Here is a 19,458-nt window from a genome sequence, read left to right on the forward strand (position 1 = left end):
TGGGAATAAAATATTAATATTTTCAACTTGATATAAAAGATAACGCTGGTTAGTTAGTGTTAAGGATGTCTTATTTTTTTTAATCTTATTTTAAATTTTGGTCTACGACTCGAAGAACCAATCGTTGGTCAATAATATTATAATGCTTATATAAAATCGTACTAGAAGCAATAAGTATCTATATATCAAAGTCAAATGAAAAACTCTTTTCATTTGCGAATACTTTATTTTGAAAATTTATTGGCTGTGTCAACAACTTATTATTAAAGATCAAAGTTATTATACAATTTTATAACTTGCCTCTATCTTTAACGCTGACAACAAATTCATGTCAAAAATCAAACTTATAACTACGTTTCAGGGTCTAAAATTAATACAATACAGCCTACTACGATTCTGATACTAAAAAATAACAATTAATTTTCGGAAATATGAATAATAAAATTTAATTAAATCGTAAAATTCGTCATAAAAATTCAATCGTCATCATAATGAAGTTCGACATTAAAACCGTCATTCGGCGTCGGTGTGACGGTAAAGGTGTGATTACACAGGTCAGGTGTGCACGTGCGACTTTTTATCAATTTAGGGCATTTGTTACCAGTTCCAGAGTTGCGGCGCTAAAAAAGAAACATGCGTTTTGAGCCCCGTTTCGTTGGTATATTACAGTGTGCAGTGCACTGCCCTCCTTGTAATATCTAAAGCATTTGTATTTTGGTAACTTCGAGATATTGGCACCTGAAGATTTTTCTTTGAAAGATGTCAATTAAGTTGATTGTGCCAATGAAACTGAAACTAAATAAGATATAAAAAAACCGCTAATAGGGGGTTGTAGATCTCGTTTTGCTAATTCAAGACGTTAGTTATAACAAGGAGGGCAGTATAGTAGATTGTTCACGAAGAAACTCAAAACAATTGATTGAACACGACTTTAAATGGTTTCGACTACGCTTTTTATTAATTTTAAGGCGCTTTTTAAGGCGCAAATAAATGTATATATATTGTTTTATAATACTAAGTGACGGGACGAACAAGTCGTGCGCCTAATGGTAAGCTACACGCCTATCCATAACAGTTGTAGTACGACTCAGAGCTTTAAGTCGCAAAGATCTGAAGGGCACTGCCACTGCGCCTGTCACCTTGAGACATAAGTTAACAGGTCCCATGTGCTTGTAATTTCGCCAGCGCCTTTGCCCTTCGAACCCGGCACGCAGTAATGTTCTAATGTTCTGTTCAGGTAATAAGTCTGCAGGCAGGAAGTCCATTCCAAAGCCTAAATTTGGAACCGTAACGTTTCATTCGAATCTTTGGAATGTTCACAATATTGGGGCAGAACTACGGAAGAAAAAAGTCTTTGAAAGTGCCTTAAGCATCACAATCAGAACCGCTGTCGCCAAAACTCACACAATCAAATGTTTTGAACACTTCGAAATCTTGGTAATAATTGGTCATTGTATTTAATTTAAAAAGATGTAGCAAATTCTGGACTGATAATATAATTTAAACTGTAGCCTGTAACGTTGAAAGTTCAGCACCTATTATTGCAAGTACAATGTTTTGATTTTATATTGCGATTTCAGTCAATGTGCTGCCATCTAGCGGTCTACAGCTGAACGACGACTACTAATTCAAGATATGTACTTATTTCTTTAAAAAAAGAAGCGACCATATTGCAGCGTCATAAGGTTTAATTTCGTTTCTTGTAACAAAAAAAAATATTACGATAAACAGACAATTTATAATTTATTTAAATTAAATTAAATAACACTTTAACGATGATACGAGGAACACCACCATGGTAAATATTACAAGTGCCACTATCATTTTTGCTTTCCAAAGTAGCAAAATAAGGCATTTTTCTATGATTTTAGAGGTTTTGCGGGAGACAATTGACACGACCATAACATACAAAGTGAAAATGGCTGACTCAGCTCAAGTATGTGGAGCTTTCCGTGCTGTTGCCACATGTTCCACGCTCACTAAGCACTTCAATTCAATTCAATTATTTTAGTTCTAGTGTATTGTTCTGTGTATGAAACCTCAGACTCCGTCTAGTCCCCCGATAATGGAAAGGCGAAGGCGGAATAAATCGTGCGGCGGTGTTCAAGCCACATACGTCACAAGTCATTGTTATTCAGAGGATTGTGAAGCCCCAGCACCAAAACGCAGTAGGTAATATAATAAAATATCCTGTTACTCACCACAATTCGACGGTAGTTGAGTTTGATGGCAAAGTTGCATTCACCAAAACAGTTACTCCAGCCGAGCCACGGGCCTATCTCGCAGTCCACGTCTGCACATAGCATTATCACATGTAGTCCCACAACTTAGCTGTTAAAATGACCACGGCGGCCGATCTAGTGGTCAAAAAACGCGTGGAACAATTGAAATTCGCCGCCGCCTGTTGTTCATTGTCTATCTTTGTCTCTGTTTAGCCCTAAATTTGCTTCTTTAGGGAGTCACCTCACCTAACGACATAAATTAACATTAAGCCGGTCAGAAAAATTTTTATGTCTATATAATAAGCTCTAATCGGAGGGATCTACCTGAAAAAGGATCTACCTATGAACGTTTTTAGTTGTCAGTATGGACATGTTCATATAGACATTCGTCATCGATGCGTATAAAAGTTATTTTTAACCGACTTTAAAAAAGAAGGAGGTTCTCAATTCGACTGCATTTTTTTTGTATGTATGTTTCGCGATAATTTGTGAACCGATTTTGGTATTCTTTTTTTTGTTTTAAAGAGGGTACCTCGATAATGGTGCCGTATAAATTTGAAGAAAATATTCCACCTCTAAGGGTGGCAAACGAGGGAATATATTTTCCGGTTTCGCGCACTTTCTGGTAACTGATTTCAATAAAACTTGGCAAATATATGTAATTCCACGAACTTTTGAGGTCGGTTTTTTTAGTACCCCGTACAGAGATTACTTGACTGTCTATTTTCTAAACATTTCAAAATATAGGTTGTCTCGTGTTTATTTTTTCAGTGGGCCAAGTATTTAAATACGTGAGTATAGAAATACACCAATAGAAACACAATTAGAATATTATTTTTTGAAACAATTGTAACAAATACTTAATATTAGGGGTTAAAGTATGAAATTGCCGTTTTATTGCAATAGGTTCTTTGAATTTTCATAGAATCTTCATGGTTTGAGGTTTTCGAATGAAACTTGTTTCAAATGGTTTCTGTGATTTTCTTTTTTTAAATTTGAAACATTTGAATATCGACTTTCAATTGTTTTTGTTATTCAATTTAGACAAGAAAGATGGATACTGCGAAAATTCGAGTGATTTTTTAATACGAGTTCCGACGCGGAACTAACGCGGCAGAAACAGCCCGCAATATCAATGCTGCGTTTGGAGAGGTGTCTACTAATGAACGCACCGTGCGATTTTGGTTTAAACGCTTTCGTGATGGAAATTTCGACTTAAAGAACGAGTCACGAGGAAGACCGCCCACACAGGTGAATAACGATGAATTAAGAGAGATAGTGGAAGCCAATCCTAGTCAAACTACCCAGGAATTAGCGGCATGGTTTAACGTTACCTTACCCACAATATTGACTCACTTGCGTCAAATCAATAAAATAAAAAAATACGAAAAATGGGTGCCTCATGATTTGACTGATCTGCTGAAAGAAACGCGTGTTGAAACTTGTGTTGCCTTGTTGAACCGGTACAGAAATGAAGGAATATTGGATCGAATTGTAACATGTGATGAAAAGTGGATTCTTTATGATAACCGGAAAAGAAAAATGCAATGGCTGACTCCAGGTCAAATGCCACAACAGTGTCCTAAAGCAAAACTTACCAATAAAAAGGTAATGGTAACTGTTTGGTGGTCTCAGCATGGTGTTATTCACTATAGTTTTCTTCGATCTGGTCAAGCAATAACGGCAGATGTCTATTGTGCCGAACTCCGAACCATGTTGACAAAACTAGCAGTAAAACAGCCCCGACTCATGAATCGATCTTCACCATTATTGCTCCACGACAACGCGAGACCTCACACAGCACGAGAAACCATTTTGACCCTTCAGGAACTGCAGTTAGAAACCATTCGTCATCCTCCGTATTCACCAGACCTTGCTCCAACGGACTACCATTTTTTTCGTGATTTGGACAATTATCTACGTGACAAGAAGTTTTCTTCCCAGGAGGCAGTACAAAATGCTTTCACACAGTTTGTGCAGTCTAGATCGTCGGAGTTCTATCGCAAAGGCATTAATAACCTTCCCATTAAATGGCAGCAATGTATAGATAATAATGGCAACTATTTTGATTAAATAAATTTGTTAAAAATTTAAAAAATAAACAATTTAGATTTTCAGTACAAATCGGCAATTTCATACTTTAACCCCTATTATGACATAGTAATTTCTCGCCAATGTACTCAAATTTCTGTATAGGTATAATACGCATATTCAAATATAACGAGTTCCCAGATGTCCCGGGTTTTGTACAAAGGAATGTTGACATTTTTCTTTAGTTTAGCTAAGTTAACTCCCTCAATTCCGATCATTGGTAATAGGAGCGAAAAAGACGTTCCGCGTTTCACTTCCGCTCGGGCAGCCGACGCGAAACGCACAACGACGTTTTCGGTTTTATTATAATGGACATAAAGCTTTTTCTAACCGGCTTAATGCGATTGAATGTCGATAAATGTGATGATTCCCTTATATTACGACTTCAGTGGGCCAATGGTTTGCACTATGGGCGCTAGACGTGAAGGTCCCAGGTTCGATTCCCGGTAGGACCAATTTGGGAAATATTTTTTTCTAAATTGGTTCAGGGTACTCATAGCACAGGGAATTTTCTAGTTTGACACCTGGTAATTGGCGTGACTCTGTAGCACATAATTATCATAATTAATAGTAGTATTATTATTATTGTCATAAAATAAAAGAAATATGTTATGGGTTTTATTTTACAAGCTTTAATATGCATGCCGATTTATAATAGCTACCCATGTGGGTATGTTACCCAACCCACCATATCCTTTTTATAACCAAACCTTTCTCATCCGCAACTTTTCCATAATCTGTAATTCTGCTTTCCCAACCCTTTCATTGGCTAAATGCGAAGGCAAAGCCATTAATACTAAAAATGTTTAAAAGTCGCAACTGTATGTTATGTACACACTTCAAAATAGGTGAGTATACACTTGCCGCGGCATTGTTAATACGTCACTCTGGTGTAATTGCAATGCTTACGTTCAAATTTCACCTGCGTGTTATGGCCCTAACATTATTTACCCTGTAGTCCAGGTGCGTCGTTCTGCAATACTTCATTGTCGGCCGGCGACTGTGTAGTTTTCACTTTTTTTGTGCTCATTTCAGGCGCGGGCGCCACAGCAGCTGTGCAAACAACGTTTGACGGCTTAGTAGATTAATTAATTACATAATATTAAATAATACAATTATTTTGACATCCAGTGATCTATCTCCCATCAGTACATTAAGAAAAATAAAAAATAATCTTCTAATATACATGCCAAATTTCATAAAATGTTTACTTAATTTAGAAGCATAGTTTGTTTTTGCAACAATCATCGAGATCTTATACCGTAGGAATCTATAACTTAGGACAAGCTTTTAATATTATAAATTGGAAAATTTAAAACAAGTGGCATTTTCACAGCTTTCTTTTTTTATTAATGACGGCCTCGATGGCTCAACGGTTTATACTGTGGGCATTCGATGAGGAAGTCCAGGGTTCGATTCCCGGTAGGACCAAACTGGGAAATGAATCTTTCTAAATTGGTTCTGGTCTAGGTGTTCTGGGAAGTGCCCCAGAGTGTATTCCGTTACTCTGGTACTCATAGTACAGGGAGTTCCCTAGTTTGAGGCCAGGCAATTGGTGTGATTGTCTCGCACATTAAATATTCATAAAAAAATACCAGTGGAGATAGCAGAATCAGGAGTGGTAGCGACGTTGATAATTCCTTTACACTTTCGTTGACATTCCTCCTCAGTAGGGAAATTATTAGCATTTCCACCACATCCAGTGAACCCGAAAGGCTCGCAGACCGCTTTCATCGCGTCGTAGAACCAACGCTCGACATATGCTCGACATGGACCCACTGATGCCGGAAGTGTGCACACATCTGTAAGCATACGACAAAATAAAACATGTACATCAAAATCAAAGCACTTGGAATTTAGACAGAACAATTTTTGTATCGGAAAAGCTGACATTGAGATCGACAAGAACTGCAAGAACTAGTAAGTATTAACCTAACGTGAACTAGTGTTGTGTAAAAATAACAAAAGAGAAAAAAAAAAAAGGGAACAATGGCAAAGTCAGAAATCAAAATAAAATTAGTTTCAATTCCCTAAAATTATAATTATTGTTAATTGAGTACTTGGTTAATTAAGGTTTAATATGTACATTTTCAGTATCTACGATAAATAAACTAAAAGAATATACCCTTTTAGACGAAAACACCCAAAAGAACCAAAACTTTAACATTCATCAGTAGAAAGTATTAAAAAACCAACCTCAAAAGTAATTCATCCCCTAGTTTGCCGCCCTTAGAGGTGGAATATTTTCTTCAAATATAAATGAGACCACTTCTGAGGTACCCTTTTTCCAATAGAAAAAAAATCATCAAAATCGGTTCACAAATTATCGCGTAGCATAAGTACAAAAAAAAACGTATAGACAAATTGAGAACCTCCTCCTTTTTTGAAGTCGGTTAAAAATTGCGACGAAACATCAGAATGTCCCTTGCGCAGTTGGTGTTGCCATGTGTCTGCGACCTAATTAGATTTAGATCTACTTTTACATTAGACACAGCGACCGCCGCTATTTGTTCGCAAAACGTCTGTAACTCGATAGAAGCGTAACTAACTACCCGTTATAGAACATCTTAATATTTTGTTGTTTATTTTTAAATAAGTACGTATTTGACCTCCATCTCACCTGATGAGGAATGGCAATGTGATCAACGACAGAGCATTAAAACTAAAAATCGTCCCATTAATACAATGGCATATTTATTCGGAGTAGAGATGGGTCATGGATAAATATCATTGGGATAAATACTCAGGATAAATATCCATTTTTACTCGATATTTATACAAAAACGTGGATAAATATTTTTAATCGTGGTTTATTATTAATATTTAGTAAAACAAAGTATATTTTTAAAACACTTTGTGTAGGTACCTACACAATTATAAACATTTATTTTTTATATCATGTGTTTTAGGTAATAGATTTTATGTGTGAACATGTGAAAGAGAATCCTTAGGCTATTTCAAGGCCAATTATGACTTTATTTAGTATGCAGTAGATCCCAACACCATAAAGTTGGGTCGCACTTTATTTACGCAGGATATATCAGCTCAAGGGTTACAGTTCATTTGATATCTTTCTATCAATCGAATTTTTTATACCACTCGACTCCAAAAACATAGGTAGAACAGTACTGTTACATAAAAGAATGGCAAAAATGTAATTATTTATTAAAAAATGAATTCTAATGAATTTTATTATTAAAAACACTACAAAAAAATAATCCGTGTTTTAGGATAAATACACAGTAAAAACGGATAGTTATCAGATATTTATGCTTAGACGGATATTTATCAGGTAAAAAGCCATCTCTAATTCGGAGTGAGATTTAGCACGATAAATATTAAATTCAATAAACACTCACACGCACACGCACAAGTGCGTGCGTGCGTGCTCATCATGTTTTTATTATTTCATTTTTAAAATTTGCCTTAGAATTACAAAATGGGTCCTGTCCACGAACTTCTTGGTAATACTGTCTTAATACACACAATACACGAAATAATAAAACTTTGATCATAATTTGTCCGGTGCGCAGGTGAGCAATGCATTACGGCGTGACGCGTGGGTTTAAGGGGGGTGTTAAAGTTTATACTTTCGATCAGAGACGGACAATCAATTTTATCCGAGAACAGAGGCCTTCAACTCCACGTCTCCACCTTACACACCACATCACTCTTACTCTACTACACACTTACAAATTATTTCCTTTACATAAATGTAAATTACCTTGTAATTCGCCAACCCTTTGATTTCGAAGATCTTTACCACTCCACTCCAAAAGCTTATTAACCCTACAGCTTTTCGGTGAAAGAAAACATCGTGAAGAAACCTGCACACATCTGCAAAGCAATTTAATGATGTGTGTGAAGTTCCCAATCGCATTGGGTCGTGTGGGAAGTACAGCCCAAGCTAAGTCATCGTGAGAGGAGGCCTGTGCCCAGCAGTGGGACAATATATACGTAAACTCTTATACCTACTATTATAAAGTTCAAAAGTAAAAACCGCCAATGTTCGACGTAAGCAGTATTTTTTTTTAGCGAAGATTTCTATACTTTGCATCGACGTATCTATCGACGTTGTTATTAAATATAGACGAAATGAACGTTGTGCTAAAGCAATTGTTATGATATCATATAAATGCTTCAATGAGTTAAGTACGTCCAGGGTTATTTGTAAAATACTAGTAACCTCGCAGGACTATATTACCTATACACGTGATAAATAACAACTTTTGTTCCATGGCTTTTTACAAAACGTAATATATACATATATTTACTAAAAAGAAACTTTTAAATCTTTGTTGTACTATATGACACTTTCTACATCTGTATTTGATAGTAAGTTCAAATGAGCAAGCGACCTCCCCGACGACCGACCCCCACGTTCTTTTGTTACCACACAGAGTTATCGCCGCTGTTTAAAGCGAACAATTTAAATATTGTTATTTTTGTACGAAAGTAAAATCTGATGAATTATTAAATATATTTAAAGTCGTGGAACAAAAGTTGTTGTTTATATTAGTAATATTATAGCCCTGCGAGATTGTTAATATTTGATAAATAACCTTGTACACATAGAGTTAATGGTGCTTTTATGAATAGTACCTAATGTTTCTGCAAATAGGCCGATTTTCCGGATGTGTAGAATTATAATAACGATATATTTGTTAGAACCATGATAAATATTCCGTGAAGTCTTTCTGCATTCAAAAACTCTGTCATTTCTACTCTTTATACATCGAAGATTTTAATCATATGTTAACACCGTTCTATTTTCAAATTTTGCTATTTTTTTTCGTAAGATCCAGAACACACAATTTTCTGTGTGCTGTGTAGGTACCCACAGTTGTAATTGGAACGCAGATTTACTGATTAAAAAAAAATTAATTATGATATTAAAGTATAATGTTTTAATCTTTTTCTGTAATTTGTACCATTACAATAAAAAAATAAATAAAAGAGATAGTGTATGTCGTACAAGGAGGTTGAAGAAATAAAGTACAGAAAAGAAAATATTAAACTATAATCAACCAGACCAAAGAATTATTGGAGAAATAGAATATTTTACAAAGTATAAAGCGAGGAATGTCTCAAAAGCACGAGTAGCAATAAACATTGGCGCAGTTGGCAAGATGCAAAACAATAATGCGATCTCGTTTTAATACCTCTTACAGCGACTAAATGTACATACAGATCTGGCCAATGCGCCTGTTCGCGAAAGGCGCGTGAGCTGCACACGTGCATTACGTTGTGCTATGTGTTAGCGTGCTTTACGCGCGCCACTTGAGCTCCATAGTATATGCTTGCTTGCCTTACGTGTAATTACAGAGGCGCACTTACAGCGCGCATGCAGCGCATTCGGCATATTTGTACACCCTTATACACATAAATTACATTAGTTTTAACCGACTTAAAACAAAGAGGTTCTCAATTCGACTGTATTTTTTGTATGCGATTACTCCGACATTTGTGAACCGGTTTCGATGATTTTTTTTTTTGTTGGAAAGAATTTGAAAAAATATTTCATCTTTATGGGTGGCAAATTAGGGGATGAATCCGGTTTATTGGATTTCACGTAGATTTCACCCATTTCAATAAAACTTGGCAAATAAATATAATTCCACAAAGTTTTGACCTCTGTTTTTTTTATAAAAAAGTTATAATGTTACTTTTCTTTAAAGAAGAATGATAATATGATGGCTGGATTCTGGGAATGAACTTATTTATCTATAATAATTAAATTTTATTTCATTTTTAAATAGGTTAATGACGCTAGTACGACCTTACTTATCGACAGCTTAAAAAATCACTATGTCGCATTTGCATTTTTTTTGCCTGTGTTATCAATGATTATTTAACTATTCAGCTTCTATGAGCAGGAAACTGTTTGCTTACTATTCTTATTTTAATTTCTATTCTGTTATAGTGAAAGCTGTTCGTATCCTTTAAGATTAAATAAATAAATGGAGCTAATTCAGTACTTATTTTATAACAAATATCTTGTGTTGTTACCTGCCTATATTACCTTCAGCCCATATTATTTCACACGCAGTCGAGACGTCACACTTGTGGGAGTAAACACGTGTAGTATAAATTCACGAGCTGCTAAATTATTGAGCAATATCTCAGGAACACGTGAATGAAATTGTATAGTCTAACAAAGTACGTTATAAGGCGGAATTATTACTGAAAGCTTTATTCACATTTGAATTACAAATAAATTCATTTTATTAAATACTGCGAAATGAAATTAATTGATATGAACGTTTTGATGATAGATAATAATAAGGTTGAAATAGGGTGTTCCAAATGAGTATAAATGTCTACATGTAGATACAAGGAGTAACAGAGAGTGGTTAAAACCAACAAATATTAATAAATTTAAATTATTCGTCTAGAAAACTGAAGTTGGATTTTAAACTAATTCTAGTGGTGCCGTAGATGCTGTAGGTAACCTTTCACCTTTCCAACATCGAGGCTAGATGCGGGCTGGGATTCCACACCTATGTTGTGGATATTCCCAGGATTCACACGAAGCGTTTCGCTTCCACATTTATATGGCGAGCGGCTAGAGAGTGGAATGATTCCCCGAACGCTACAACTTGGATCTTTTGAAGGCGAGAGTGAATAGGCATTATTTAGGTGTGCATGCTACATCGCCGACCTCAACATCAATTCCACCACTTATTTTTTATAAAAAAAAGAAACATTTTTTTAATAAGCTGCAATCAATAGTTTGTTTTAACTAAAGCGGATATTGTATCTACAATATCTACTTTTATTATCCTTCGATGCAGTAAATCTATTTCCGGAAATCCGGAATTCGACAAAGTATCTAGTTAATTAATAACCATACGTAGACATTATTTTTCTTTTTTTTTATAATATTAAGTGACCGGACGAAGAAGCTGCTGACACTACTGCTTGGCGGCAGAAATAGGCAAGGTGGCAGTACTACCCTGGACGAACTCTTTCACAAGGAGCTCTACTGCTACTAAAATAGGATGTTCCAACCATTGTGATAGTGTAATAATATTATTGCTGGCATTGAACCGCCATTTTTATAAATAATAATCATATTTATTATTCAGCGATTTACCATTGGCTGAGCCAACATAAACATTAAACTAAGATGCATTTACTAACACTAGTTATATAAGAATTATGATTGTATACTAACAAAATATGAATTTTAATAGATCTGAAATAAATTATATTATCATTTTTATTATTAATAACTTCCCGAGACTTCATCTGCCAAGTATAAGTACTTCGAGTAGCCTACTTGTACTCTGTATTATACTAATTTTCATAGTTTTATTTTCCATACAAAATTTCATCCCCCAGATATATTTTTGTGACGAGAAGTAACGTATGTCCTTCTCCTAAGGCCCATTTAGGGCGTACTTATCCTATTTTCGCTATATAATCACATCGGACTCTGTTCTTCCGATGAGTTGGAGTATGAATCGCAACTCATCATATTTCATCATAACACGTTTTTCTGATTCGGCAAACTTAAGATACTTATTATATATTTTTTTATTACGGTACGTGTATCGTGTTATTTCTCTAGTAAAAGAAAGGACAACGATTTTGACAAAGGGTTGAGTGAGATGATTTTATTGTGTTGTGGTGAGTTACGCTCATCTACGATCACGTCGTCATAACATCGATTAAACGTAAACACGTATACAACACGTTTTTTGTAAAAAAATATTGTACGAATGCACAAAAAAAAATTTGATACAAACTTACATTCTGGTGGCAAAGTGGTGTTCTGACAAGTGTTGTCGAGTGCGTCGCACAGGGCCTCCTGTTGCGTCAATGTGAACTGACACCTTTCTAGGTGTTTCTCCACTTGTGATTCTACCTCAGGGTCGTCCGATGTTATGTTTTCCACCGACATGTCCTACGACATAATGTTAATTTGTAACGTACGAATCACCTGCCTGCTAAGATCTGCCGGGAAGGAATTAGCAGTTCTATGCCAATAATTCTTTTCTTCTCTTCGATTCCATCTTTTCCAACAACAACAATGTGTCTAAGTGGTTATTTATTTTATAATTATTGTAACATTAGAAAGAGTAATAGAGAAAATTGGTTTACTTTTCTTATGTATGTGTTTGAAAGAGAATCGATGGAACAGGCCGAGGACCATTTATTAACCGATCGAAAAAAAGGAGGAGGTTCTCAATTCGACTGTATGTTTTTTGTATGTATGTTACGCAATATCTCCGGCTCTGGATTTGACAATTATTTTTTGTTGGAAAGAGGTTACCTCAGAAGTTGTCCCATTTAAATTTGAAGAAAATATTCCACCTCTAAGGGTGGCTAACTAGGGAATGCATTACTTTTGAGGTCGGTTTTTTGTAGCATTAATTCGGGATGCCTAGGCCCCGCGCTTTCTGACCATACGGCACGGCAAGGGATTTTTATGTGACGAATATACCTTAACCGTATGCATTTATAGTTGATATTTGAATGACGAATGATCGTAGTTACTAAAACAAAGCAGCGGTAAAATTAAGGATATCGAGCCAGCAGTCCCCGGAATGCCTCGACAGGCTTCGGGACACCGTGCGTGTGGTTGGTGTGCGACGCGAAGGGAGGCAGACACAGCAGGATGCCACGTCATGCATAAGTATACCGTAGAACAATTGCCGTCAATATGCGCTCGCATGTAAGAATACCGAAGGCTCCCTTGCCGTGCCGTCCCGCCAATGGGCGACAGGCTTAATATGATGATGACAATTTCGTGTGCAATTCTCACCAGTTCCCGTAGCCTCGCATACCACAGGCTCCAGTCGTGCAGAAGTCGGCGCGAGAGTTGCTGCTGCACACGAGCATCCCGTGTGAGATACACGCGAGTGCGTAGACGCCGGCCACGCCCGCACTGCGCCGAACACGGCGACCAGTCGCTCCATGCAGATACAGCGCACTCGCCCCTCGGAATATCCTACATAGTACCACTCAGTGCAATTACGACTATGTAGGTACTTACTTGGGTGACTATGAGAGATTTGAGATATGAAAACTATGATGTTTGAAATAAATATCGTGAACGATAAACGCGTACAAATGTTCATTTACAAAGTGCAACTCCCAGAGCGCCTTCAAATTAGACGCTTGTAGAAGGGCTGCAGTGGTGTGTCTAATTCCACTACTAATTTTCATACAATAAAGTGCAGCTGCAACGACTCAGTCGCGTCACGCGCACGCGCTTTTACAGGCTAGATTTTATACGAAAGGCGCCCCAAGAGTTTCTCGCTCGTACTTCACAGGGGAATCTGCCTTACGAACAAGCAGTATAGTTATAATATGACGGTTTCAAGTGTAATTTGCTTACTTATGAAACAAAGAATATTTCAGTTTTAGTTTCATTTCTGTAAGAGAACTCATATGAGTTTATTTTTTTAAAACGTCACTTATATGATTTTTGAAAGTGAAAATTAAAAATTTATTTTCGCGCTCTTTCCTCTGGAAGTATGGAATACGAAAGTGAACATTTTCGTATAATAATGATAAGTATAATTTAAGTCTGGCATCCCCAGAATAAAAAAAATCGGTTAACTTGAATAATCGCCCTTATCTAATCCGAAAATTTATTTTGTAGGTATCTCAAAATATATTTAGTCTTCCTACATCCCACTACTTTAGGAATTGCAAACGAAAATTCGTAGCTGTATAAATAGATACATCAATTTTAATGAGTACTAGACTATAGTTAAAGTAATAAAAATAAATCACATACATACCACGAAAAACCAATCGAAATTTGTAGAGTTTTCTAGAGCGCCAACTGGTCTGTAAATAAACAAATATTAGACAACATCCCATACGTTGCGCTGATCCCAAAGCAAGTAACTAAAGCACTTGAGTTATGGAAATCGGAAACAACGAGACGGTACTACACACATCCAGACCCGAGACAATATTAAAAAGTTAGTTTCTACATTGACACCCATCTACCGACATGTTCGTTGGATGTGCAATTCAGGAAATCCTTAGTATGCAATGCCAATACCACATCTCAACATAATTTGACGTAATTGTAGATAATAGTATAAATTGCATCTTTTTTACCTTTCGCATGGCCCGGCGTCACATGGCATGGCTTGACTCATGACCATTCTTGCGCGGAAGCCGACGTGGCAGCGCTTACGCGCACGCGGTACCAAGTATTCCCGGGTGCGCGCGCGCACACCACAGCCCTCGCATGGTGACCACTCTGACCATTCCGACACCGCACACGGTCCTGTTGCCTCGGCTGGGTCTGGTTCGTATTCGGATACAGCCCTAAGAAATCATCCATGTAGCCTAGGTTCTATATAAACAAGGTATAATTTCAGTTTTGCTTGTCGTATTTGTATGTTGTAACTGCATACTAGAATTACATATTGATTGATCACTCGTAACCAATAAATAAATAGTTAGATTTAAGTTAGATTAACGATGACTGTCCTGGTTGTAGGCCTTTTGTTTAGAATTTTAGAAGGCAGTCATGTAGCGACAATGTTCAACAGAGAACACAGGGGATATTGAAAAACAGTACTATGATGAGGCTCCCCTCCTTTTCATCGACATGTTAGTAACAGAAATCAGAGTACCTCATGGTTTATAAGTAGGTACAGTCAACAGCACATCAAGCAATAGGTACACTTTTCGAATTTGTTCTATACACGTTCGAATGTCGCCTCCGGGGCAACGGAACAAGATCCGTCAATGTGCTTGCTTGATGTATTGTCGTCTGTACAAATATCATGTAATTTTCTATATTCAGGGTTATGTCTAAAATATTAACAACCTCTCATAAATAGTACGAACATAAATAAATAAATAAATAAATAACGCACACACTCAACATAGCCCCGCACTAGGGAAACCCTGTGTCGCGGGTGCCATGGACACACACATAGACAACCACAAATTACACCCAAACTCACGAGAGAAATAATTGCTGGCCATACAACTATTTCTGCCGGCCCGGGAATCGAACCTGGGACCTCTGCGTGGCAGTCCGGCATGGTATCCGTTCGGCTACGGAGGCAGTTTAAACGAACATCATAAACAACACGTTTTGTTCCATATAAAAATATTTAAATAGTCGGCTTATTGCAAGAAGTAATTAATTGCCATAGAATTCATATGGCAAATAATGACTTCTTGCAATAAGCAGACGAATAAAAGTATCGCTCTAATCAGTGATAGCTATGTGGTAACAAAAGAATCTGGTTGCGTAAATACCAGTTCGATGCAAAACGTAAGAGCGGGGGTGGGCTTAAAAAGCAGCAGGTAGATCTAAACAGTGTCAGACAGGACAACAAAAACTTAAAAAGTTTATGTTTGGTAAATTTATTATGTTTTTTAAAAGTCATATTACAAAAACTGTATTTTACAAATAACCCTGTATGTGTGTGTAATGACTATATGGTACTATTTATTTATTTCTTATCTCTAGGCATTTCATTACAAAATGTCTGAACCTACGAACCTGCAATGTCTTCTAGGCCCGTAACAGCTACTGTAGTCCGTAAGCGGAGCGCGGCAAGCTTCAGCATTGGCCCGTGCCGGGAACACATAATGGCGCTGCCTCGTCTTTCGACCCAACCCGCAAGTAACACTACACGGGCCCCATTCGCCCCATGCGTGTAAAGCACAAGCCCCACCATTACTGCCACGCGATTCTTGATTGTTACCGGTATCTATGATAGAAATAGTATCTAAAAGGGTATTTTCATTTTCGCCCACATTGGAACGTTTACTCTTAGACCAACAGTTAGAGACGCTTCAAAAACATTGATGGTTTTAAACCGTTCAGAAATTATTTACAAAAACTTAAAACCGTAAGTTAACCATTATTACTTAAGCACGTCTCCGGTATGCAAAAACATTAAACACACCTGAGTTATCGCAACTCTTCTCATACAGACGTAAGCGGGTAAGTCGTAGCTTGGCAAATGGACGCATTTCCCCAGTGGTGCTGAAGAAGGGCGAGCGAACATCTCGAGGCCAGTCTGGTCGAAGAGCGCGTACTGGTGCTGGTGGTACGGTTGGTTGTCGACGAGACTAGAAGTAAATTAAAATATTTAAAATACTTTCTTGTTACCCACTTAGATACGTCTGCAACTTACCGTATAACCAAGTCCACTATCAGTTCCAGCGTCATAAGGATACAAAGGCAAGGTGATAGATGTCCTCCACGTGCAGTTAACATTACACAATTCAAGTGCAGATACTCCCACAATCCAGTCAGGAGAAGGCGCGAGTTTAGCAGCGAGAGACACTAGGTGATGTTTCGCATCAACACGGAATACAGCAAAAGTGTTTGGTATTCCGGCGCGACCGGCCACTTGTTGCCAGGAGATACCACGGGCTTTGATAATCGTTCGTATATGGTCACTCTGTAATATAAGAAATCAAGGTAAAGTCACGTCTAAAACGCCGTTCATTATTATTGAGGGACTTTACTTACTTCACCCTTTAACTCTTTTTCAAGCGCTGTGGTAGTTCCGTCATCTGCCAGCCGCCGTAAACCCATAGTAGCTAGTCGTCCTTCTTGCCAAACTCTGAATCGAGCAGTATGCGATGCCCCTATTAAGTCGCTAAAATGTGCTCTGGCTGATTCCGGTGGAAACTCTCGTGGATGCGTATTCCTAGACCATATGCTTTCAAAAGTAACCTGAAAAAAAAATCAACTTTAGTAAATATCTAGGCATTTGACCATTTAACCACCATTCGAAAATATTTGGCGCCCAACACGGGGCTCTAATACTAATAAATCAACTACCTCGTATTTAGCCTCATCACAAGCACAACACGGTTCAACTATGGGAGGCTGCCTGGTAAAACTCGCCGGAGCTGCTGGAGCAGCACACAACTTCCTGGCCAATATTGACGGGGTAGTTTTGTTTTCTCCTTGGTTTGCTAGCGCACACAGTCGAACGCATATGTCAGCTGCGTTAGCTGGGGCACTCCATATTACCTGAAACATTTCTCTGGTGTTACGTTATCACAGGTGATTGAAGCACTAGCCGAAAGTAGTACAACTAACCTGAATTTCTGTTTTGGAATGAGCAGTTGCATTTTCTACGCCAGGTTTACAAAATTCATGTAACTTGGCGTGGGCATCATATGCCTGAAAAGTCCCTAGAGATTGATTGGATAAAGGCGTCGTAATAGCAGCTACTTTATCAACTTCCGTAGTGACCTCTTCTAATTCAGCCCATATTGTAAACCCTATAAAAGGCGTTGGACCTTGACCACTGTCCACGCCTTGTAGAGACACTGCAAGGTGAAAAACCATGCCTATATAATTGGAAGTGATACTCACATTTACAAATATTCATCGTCTAGTTAGTTATAATGTAAATATCCACAATCACATCATGAAAGTGAGTAAGTACTTAAACATTACCAGTATAGAGTTCACCAGGAAGAAACAGATCAGGGTCTCCAGCAACTCCGAGCTTATAATAAGCGTCAGCCGGCTGCGCGTGGGGTGGTGCCTTTTCACAGAGCTCCGCTGCTGTTGTAGGTATTGTGGTTGCTCTTATAACGGTCACACTAAACAGCGATAAAGTAAATAGGACGCCTGAAAAAAAATCTCAATACTTTCAACACCAATATATTTCTACTTTTCACTATGTTTTCACTTAATTAATGTTAACTGGCCAAAACTAGTGAAATGCACTGCAACTACTCGTAGTTTACATGTATATGTATAGACATTGGTATAGCGTACAGTGAACAAATAAACAATGTCAAAGTGAACCGTGGGGAGGCTACACCGACAAGAGCTCGACTCTTAAGTAGGATGAGGAACTGGTAAACAAAATGTGGTAGTTAAATATAGATGAATAACTGTATATCGTCAGTGTTTTGTAGAAAGGCGAAAGTGCCATTTCGATAAATTTTTCAGGATTTTAGTTTTTGGCGACTGTTTTAAAATATATACGTCCTGTTTTAAATTAAATTTTAAAACATAAACTTCATTAAAACCAAATTTTATTTCGAAACAGGACGTAAATATTTTAAAACATTCGTTAAAACCCATAGAACATGCTCCCCTGAAAAATATCTCGAAATGGCGCATTCGCCCATTCTACAAAACACCGACGATATAGGAGAGGATTTGGCAGATATTTTGTCACTCGCCTACTCATTTCATAACTTTTTGAGAAAAGTAACAGGAACAAAAGAAGCACGGTAGGCAAACTGTAATTAAAAATTTGATGGACTCACCCGTCATAGCGAAACACGTACGTAAACAAAGGGATTTGTACACAATTGTTATCTTCCCGAAACAACAATTTTACTCGACAATTTCATCGTATTATACACGCACAAATACACATCACAACCATGCGGAGCTAACAATCGGATATTTTAAATTATCTACGTTAAATTATAACCCAAATCCAAGCGAATGACAGACTAAATCAGCTGTCCGCCCGCCCTCAAGAAGTTCGCCTGTAGATACATGGTTATGCCTATGTATAACAGACCAGACAAAGGAAGCCCCTGTTACCCCTCACCCTGGTTCGTTTAAAATAGGGGATCTAACGAATCTGTGATAGATAGATAGATATTGGGCGAAAAAAGCGAGCATAACAAATAATTAATTCGCTAGAACATTGAAGACGGCGATTTCACTTCCAACACAGTTTTTGATGCTCAATTTACGTGACGTATTGCCATTGTTTTTTATGAACATGATAAATGTAATAAACCACAAGACTCGTCATAACAAGGTTATAGTAAACTCTTATTATCATAAGTTATAAATAAATAAACACAACTCCGGTATTTTATAAATTATTTTATTGTAAATATTAAAAACGATACATAATAATAAATCTCAAATAAACAAAACAATTTAATTTGCCCTGATAGCATTTAAACGTTACACACTTATAATATTACATGTTTTGCTTATAATAATGTAATGGTAACTAAATATAATAATTCTGTTTGTTAAGTCTGTTTGTTTTCCGATGTTAACCTGACAAAACAATATAATCCATAATTAACTAACTAGAGCACTATAACTACGATGGAACTAGATTCGAAAATTGATGAAAAAACTTTGGCATATCATCTAATGTTATAGGGAAGTTACTAATTAAAGAAATAGTGTATTTAAATA

The 19,458-nt window shown here is 37.1% G+C and overlaps 1 protein-coding gene across 1 annotated transcript; it reads right to left on the minus strand.

The window, feature by feature from the left end:
* Positions 1 to 218: 218 nt before the first annotated feature.
* LOC113235176 (spondin-1-like) lies at positions 219 to 18,684 on the minus strand. Its single transcript, XM_026470788.1, has 16 exons — positions 18,555 to 18,684; positions 17,728 to 17,904; positions 17,365 to 17,597; positions 17,101 to 17,295; positions 16,786 to 16,992; positions 16,445 to 16,714; positions 16,214 to 16,379; positions 15,805 to 16,015; positions 14,397 to 14,609; positions 14,069 to 14,117; positions 13,084 to 13,269; positions 12,069 to 12,222; positions 5,909 to 6,115; positions 5,265 to 5,366; positions 2,202 to 2,293; positions 219 to 620 (listed from the first exon to the last, which is right to left on the minus strand). The coding sequence occupies exons 1-16, from the start codon at positions 18,559 to 18,561 to the stop codon at positions 477 to 479; spliced, it is 2,613 nt and encodes an 870-aa protein (XP_026326573.1). The 5' UTR covers positions 18,562 to 18,684; the 3' UTR covers positions 219 to 476.
* Positions 18,685 to 19,458: the final 774 nt, after the last annotated feature.

The sequence above is a fragment of the Hyposmocoma kahamanoa genome, unplaced genomic scaffold (genome assembly GCF_003589595.1).
Source record: "Hyposmocoma kahamanoa isolate Upper Pololo Valley unplaced genomic scaffold, ASM358959v1 87, whole genome shotgun sequence".
Classification (NCBI taxonomy): Eukaryota; Metazoa; Arthropoda; class Insecta; order Lepidoptera; family Cosmopterigidae; genus Hyposmocoma; species Hyposmocoma kahamanoa.